The sequence below is a fragment of the Habropoda laboriosa genome, unplaced genomic scaffold, assembly GCF_001263275.1.
Source record: "Habropoda laboriosa isolate 0110345459 unplaced genomic scaffold, ASM126327v1 scaffold33, whole genome shotgun sequence".
In the NCBI taxonomy this organism is placed as follows: Eukaryota; Metazoa; Arthropoda; class Insecta; order Hymenoptera; family Apidae; genus Habropoda; species Habropoda laboriosa.
In genome coordinates, this window is record NW_017100187.1 from 3,201,266 (window position 1) to 3,208,252 (window position 6,987).

The 6,987-nt window shown below is 40.1% G+C and overlaps 1 protein-coding gene across 1 annotated transcript in view; it reads right to left on the reverse strand.

Moving 5' to 3' along the window:
* Positions 1 to 4,913: 4,913 nt before the first annotated feature.
* Positions 4,914 to 6,987, reverse strand: part of LOC108579509 (cyclin-dependent kinase-like 4) — a 2,394-nt gene continuing 320 nt past the window's right edge. The window contains exons 2-5 of the mRNA XM_017943053.1: positions 6,753 to 6,947; positions 6,397 to 6,688; positions 5,866 to 6,343; positions 4,914 to 4,989 (exon numbers count right to left, since the gene is read on the reverse strand). Coding sequence (XP_017798542.1) covers positions 4,914 to 4,989; positions 5,866 to 6,343; positions 6,397 to 6,688; positions 6,753 to 6,947 — 1,041 coding nt within the window. The remainder of the gene's footprint in view (positions 4,990 to 5,865; positions 6,344 to 6,396; positions 6,689 to 6,752; positions 6,948 to 6,987) is intronic.

A 6,987-nucleotide genomic window follows, 5' to 3' on the forward strand; every position in this document is an offset into this window, starting at 1 on the left:
AGGGATGCACGAGCGACGAAAATCCCTCCGAAATTCCATCCATGGTTGTAACAAGAGTTTCGATCTCTCAAATGAATCGCATGCTCGCCGCAACCTGAATCCTACTCCCTCTCTGTGTGCCTGGGTCTGTGTACAATCTCCAGTTCTCTCATGAAATCGGTGATGTCGGAAGAATTCCGTTTACATCTGGGTTCAAGCGTCTCTGGGTTAGCGATCGAGGATTAACAGTGGTAAAGAGAGCGGGGGACGATCGCGAAGCGGGATACACGTCGGTCGAGAAAGAAGGAAATCTCTGATCTGCGAGCGTGCGTCTCGGTTGTCGAATCGTTTCGCGAATGGCCTAGTACATCTGTACCTCTGTCGGGATCGAGATCTCCACTTCTACGATACTTTGTACATAAGCCCCGGAACGTTCGCGATCGGCTTCCTTTGTAATTAAACACTTTATTAAGCGTAAGTGAACGTGAATGCTTTAGCCAACGTTTGAAGCGTGTGTTAACCGATTTACGCGCATTATTATTGTTAACGATATACAATTGTATTTACTTTTATAAAATAATGTCGGATATTGTAATTAAAATTCTATACCGAAATTACTCTGTATCCACGAGAGACGAATAAATAAAACGAACAAAACGAATCGTCCGATGCGTTCCCCTGTTTAACTACGTATCTAAGTATATACTTACAGTTGGTCCACCTACCGCACTCAGTGTATCTGTAGGTAAAAGTAGGAAAATATGCAGATGAAATTTGAAAAAAAAATGCAGAAATGAAGCTTAATTTATACAAAATAAGATAACATTTTGCGGCATTCATAACTGTTATACATAATGAAAAATTAAACGATGTATCATAATGTGGCGAGAAACTCGAACGCAAAAGTATTCGTCCACTGAATAAGACGCTTAGTAACGAACTAAACTTTAAAACAACTGAATGTTTTGTGATCGACTATGTTTTGTTAAACTTCTGCAATAGGCAACAGTTGATCTCAGACATCCAGAAAGAAAATATCGTAGTCATAATAATAATGAATTGTAAGAGACGTGAAACATCACTTTCTCAACGAGAATATATTGTAAAATTTTGGAAAGAAGGAAAATCTGAAAGGGAAATTTCAAAATTAGTGGATATACCACGATCTACAGTACAGCATATATTAAAAAAGTTTAAGGAAGACAAAACAATTGTAAATAAACCCCGACAAGGAAGACCGAAACTGCTGACGAATCGCGATGAAAGTCGAATACTTAGAACTGTTAAAGCAGGATCCCCACATTTCAACACCTGAAATACAGGAAAAAGTTCTGTCTGCCTTAGGCAAAACTGTAAGTCGACGGGTACTCCATAGAGCCAATTTGAAGAGCCATATTAGTCGTAAGAGACCATTAAATTAATTACTGCTACAAATAGTAAAAAGAGATTAGACTTTGCCAAAAACTACGTTTCAAAAACAGAAGATTTTTGGAAACGTGTTATATTCACCGACGAGTCTAAATTTTGTGTTTTTGATACACCTAGCAAAAAAGTTTGGAGGAAACCGAATACAGAGTTTCAAAAAGAAAATTTAACACCAACTGTGAAACACGGGGGAGCGTCGCTCATGGTGTGGGGCCGTATGTCGATGGCTGGGGTTGGTGATTACCACATTATAGATGGTACCATGGATCGTTGGATGTACCTAAATATATTAAAGGAACATTTACTTCCAAGTGCTGAGAAATTTGGAATCAAAGATAACTTTATGTTCCAGCAGGACAACGACCCAAAGCACAAAGCCGCCATCGTCAGAGAATGGATATTAAATAACAGCCCGCATTATTTAGAAACACCGCCCCAGTCACCGGATATAAACCCAATTGAACACTTGTGGGCAGAAATAAAAAAAAATATTCGCAAATCACCGCCGAAAAATCGTGATGACTTAAAACAACGATTTATAGAGGAATGGGGAAAAATACCACCAGACTTTACAGAAAAGTTAGTAAAAACAATGCTCAAACGTCTAAAAGCCATCATTTCATCTAAAGGGTACCATACTAAGTATTAAGAGTAGTAATGGCAATTTTGTATAATAATAAGTTCATTAGTTTGTAAGTGGACGAACACTTTTGCGTTCGAGTTTCCCGCCACATTATGATACATCGTTTAATTTTTCATTATGTATAACAGTTATGAATCCCGCAAAATGTCATTTTATTTTGTATAAATTAAGCTTCATTTTTGCATTTCGTTTTCAAATTTCATCTGCATATTTTCCTTCTTTTACCTACAGATACAATGAGTGCGGTACGAGGACGAACACTTATGCGGCCGACTGTACGTACATAAGTATGGACATAACTATCTTACACCTCTGTCTTCCCTTCTTCCCTCTTTTTTTCTATTCTCTAATCCATTCGTAATCCGTCCCAATTTATTATCACGTCACCCATCTTCTCATCGTTTTCTCCGTTAGAAGCGAATAACGACGGCCTGAAAAATCATTCGAGTTCCGCGTTAATTACCTACAATTCGAGGAGGACGAGCTTTTATCTGGAAGAGAAAAGGATTAAAGTTACGTAAGATGTATAAATTCTCTGCTAAACGAGCACATAATTCCATTTCGTTATTCTCTATATCCTTTCAGTTCGTTAACTGAAATTCTCTCTCTTATCCTAACAGCGGACCGAGTCTTCCTTTGACAGAACTATTCTTTTAGGTTAGATTCGTAAACTATATCTTTAAGCAGTTGCGGAATAAAAATGATGCCCGTCGACGGTCGACCCCTTGAACCAGGTACGTTTTCATTTCTTAACGGTCAATTAATATCAGACGGTAAAATTGTTTAACAAGTTTCTACATGCATTCTACTAGCAAATAGAGTACTAACAATCTTCAGATTTTCATTACTTAATTAAACATTCGGCAGTACGTCATTTATAAACTTATCGATGTGTGCGCATTCTGAAATGAATGTTTTCTCATCTGTTCACCTAATTTGACGAATTCTTGCAGAAAATTCACTAAAATACTCTGATTACTACTTTTACTTACTACTATTACTTTCTGTCGTGGATCAGGTATGCGTATACTACAGAAGATGGAGAACTTTGGAGAATGGAGTCACAATGACAATGCTTCCATCAACTGTCGTTAATCCAAGATTGAAATACTTTTAGTTTTAAGATCGATGCAAATTGTCCAATGAAATATGTTCTAATGTTACAAGTATACTATGGATACACAGAACAATTGCTACTTGCCGTGCTTCTTGTAAAGTTGATTGTAAATTTTCATAATTACAGTCAGTTTTAATTTCCACATTCTTTCCAGTACATTTATAAAATTCCTACTTAACGCGTTAGAATAATATTTCATTTTATTATACTTATAACACCAGGTTAAATTATGACACGGTATAAGTTATACGAATAATTTATAAGGTTATATTCTTATTTTGTTACATTGCGTTATATTCTATTATAATTTACTGCGTCATGTTGCATTATGCATAATATTACACAAGTATTATATTATTTATACGAATTATATTTGATAATAAGTAGAATATCGCGTTAATAAGTAATACACAGGGTAAAAATGATAATATTAAATAGCAATTTAAATGTGATCTTTGAAATTATACTTTTTATTTGTATCCTTTTACCTTCCACGCGTCATTTATCAATTCTATACTTCCCATACTTTCTCGATTTAGTTGGTTCAATTTTGCAATGGAATATTATTTAAAGAACGAGTGTTTCACAAACGAAAATGGATGTGGTGCGTAAGGAAGAAATATATAAATAGACTGTAAAATACATTTTCTACACTAATTTAGTAATAAATAATCGGTTTTATTTTCATTTTTCCCGATATTGTAATCCTCTACATAATTTCTGTGGTGGTCTGAATCTTCATGAATCCATAGATAGCACGATAATAATGAGTTAGACAAGGACGGCAATACTACCGCGTGTTAGATAAGGAAAGGTATAGGGGTAGACAATAATAGCACTACAGCAATGTGTTAGACAAGGACAGAAACAAAAATGGCGGCTGTAACCTAACACCATCTAGCGAGGTCTAGAGACGCGGAATACGATTTCTTAACAGGATTACAGAATATAAACAGAGGTATTAGATAAGGATAGCACTAGTGTGCGGCAAGGACAGAGAGAGAACGTTTTCTATTGGCTGGCGGGAACCATTGCTTCACCTCCCACGGACCAATAAAGTCGGTCAGGGAAGAATCATTAATAACTCGATAATTACATTGATTTTGTGAACTTTTAGAATTGCAAAATATAGCGTGAACCTTCAGCAACATTCACATATAGCTTTTAGCGCACTAAACCGTCTCAATAATTAGTTATTAAGAATTTTAGTACGTGATGTCGGGAACGATACCGCATACTTTCTCAATAGTTTCATCGTACAACTAACTATACGCGTCTGAAAGGTAACTCCTTTGGCTACATTCCCATATAATTTTTATTAACATAGACCATTTAGCTTAGGAGTTATTAAACGTTATACGAGAGTGTTCCCTGTACATCATAAGTAAGTACCTGAGTATTGTCAACTGTTACAAAGAATTGCTAATATCTAGTAAACCACAGCACTTACGGTTATCAAACTAATCGAAGAATATAAGGAAAAGTCGATTCTACATTCTACATGCTTGAAAGTTCACAATTAATCATGCATTTCCATTGAAATAACGAAAATGTGTTACGCTTGAATGCAACGCCTGTAATACTCACCCAAAGAATATTAAATAACTATCAAACCACAAAGGATATGTTAATAAAGATTGTAAACGAATGTAGCTAAAAGAGTTGCGTTTCGAACGCGTATAGCTAGTTGCAAGAGAATTTAGTAGAAAGCTATGAAATTATTGAAAAACCGAAAAGGTACATTAATATCTAATTATCGAAACGGCCTAGCATCTTAAAGCTTATATCAGAAAGTTGCCCAAGGACCACACTTGATTCTTCAATTCTAAAAGTTCACAGAATCATCGTAATTAATGAGATATTAATGATTTCTCACTGACCGACTTGGTTTAGACCGTGATTAGTGGAGCTTGAATGCCCGCCAGCCAATAGGAAGCGTTTTCTCTCTGTCCTTGTCTAGTACCTATGTTTATATTCTGTGTTCCTATTAAAAAATCGTAATTCGAGTCGCCAGACGCTAGATGGCGCTAGTCTCGCTTCCCCTAACACGCGATAATGTTGTTACCCTTGTTTATCCATATCCCTTTCCTCGTCTAACTCGTTCCTTCAATGCTATTCTATATACTTATCCATGTACAGTCTACCCCTATTCCTTTCCTTGCTTTACTCGTTTCTCTAGTACTATTCTTACGTGCCCATGCAAATAAGTACTTACTTACTTACTTACTTAAAGTACATTAATTCGGAGATTGTGTGTGTTTTATTGCCTGTTCAACGTATAACGCATCCGCAACATGGTGTATCCATATTTTATCGTCGATAGTGAAATCATGGTGAAGATGTAGAACAGGCTTTGCTCGTCCAATGTATTCTTTCGTCACAGTAGCCGGGGGATCCTAGAACCCCGTTACCATCGTTCTACCGTATCGATCGAGACTCACACGACATGCTTTTTTATTCGTAATTTCATGGTTTCATTCTAATTCCAACCACTGCTAACGTTGTAATCTTATCGAAGGTTGAATCGGTAACGTTCGGAGGGTAACCCTCGGCCCTCTCGGGCCGCCGGACAGAAGACGTAAAGTCTATCCGCTCGTTGAGTAAAAGTTCTCAAAGTTGAATTTCTTCCTTTCGCAGTTTACGAGGGAGGGCAAGGCGCAGGCAGTTCTGTCCGTCTCTCTGCTTCGATCTACGAATGTACCGCGTATCCGGCATCGCGGAGAGAGGATCCAAGCGAAGCGGTAGAACGCGAAGGTTCGGAAGATTAGGTCTATCGGGGCGCAACGCCCTCGATACGGTTGGTTCGAGAACGCTCTCCGGGATGGAGGGAATAGTGATGTTCCAGGTGCGAAGAGGGCGGGAAGCGGTCGTGGAGGACTCGGTTTGGTTGCTCGGCAGGTAATGACGGTGCAGGTCCGCGAGTAGTTGGTCGGCGAAACCGTTTTGCAGAAAGAGGGGATGCTGCAAGAGGGTGGAAGATCTGGGCCGCAGGTCGGGATCCATGGTCAGGCATTGGCCGAGGAAGTGAACGGCGAGCGAGTCCCAGGTGGGAAATAGGATGCGAATGGAAGTGACGGTGGACCGAGGCGGGTCTACCAGTTCGTCGGCGCTGGCGTGCCGCAAGATCCGGTCAGGCCCGCTGCCGCCCATTATCGCCTGGTGCTTGGTACAGAGGCCGCCTGAAAAGAACGTGGTTGTCGTAGAGAGGAAGACGGAGGAAGAGTCGGCGTACCGAGCACTTTGGTGATTCGATAGAGCTGATCAACGTCGCTGTCGCCAGGAAAGAGAGGATCCCCGAGGAGCATTTCCGCGAAGAGACAGCCGATCGCCCAGACGTCGACCGCTTTGCCGTATCGCGGATCGCCGACCAGCAGTTCCGGTGCTCGATACCATCTGGTGGCGACGTAGTCGGTGCAAGATTCGTTGGGGTCGTTGACGAGCCGAGCGAACCCGAAGTCGCACAGCTTGATCACTCCGCTCCGAGAGATCAGCACGTTTTCGGGCTTGACGTCGCGATGCATTATCTACGGTGGAAAGTGTCTCTAGCGCCAAGTGTCACTGCCCAGTGTGTCTCCTCTGCCCACTCACGTTCTTCCCATGGCAGTAGCTCAACCCTCGAAGCATTTGATAAACGTGCCGCTTGGAGAGATCCGTACCTAGACCGTGTCCGACGCGTTCCAGCTCGTCGAGCAACGTGTGGTCGAGATACTCCAATACCAGATAGAATCGCCTCCTTCGGCGAAACACCTCCGTCATGTTTACCAGATTCTGGTGATGCAGTTTCTACGAAAACCCTCCTACCGACTTTACATCTGCATGTATG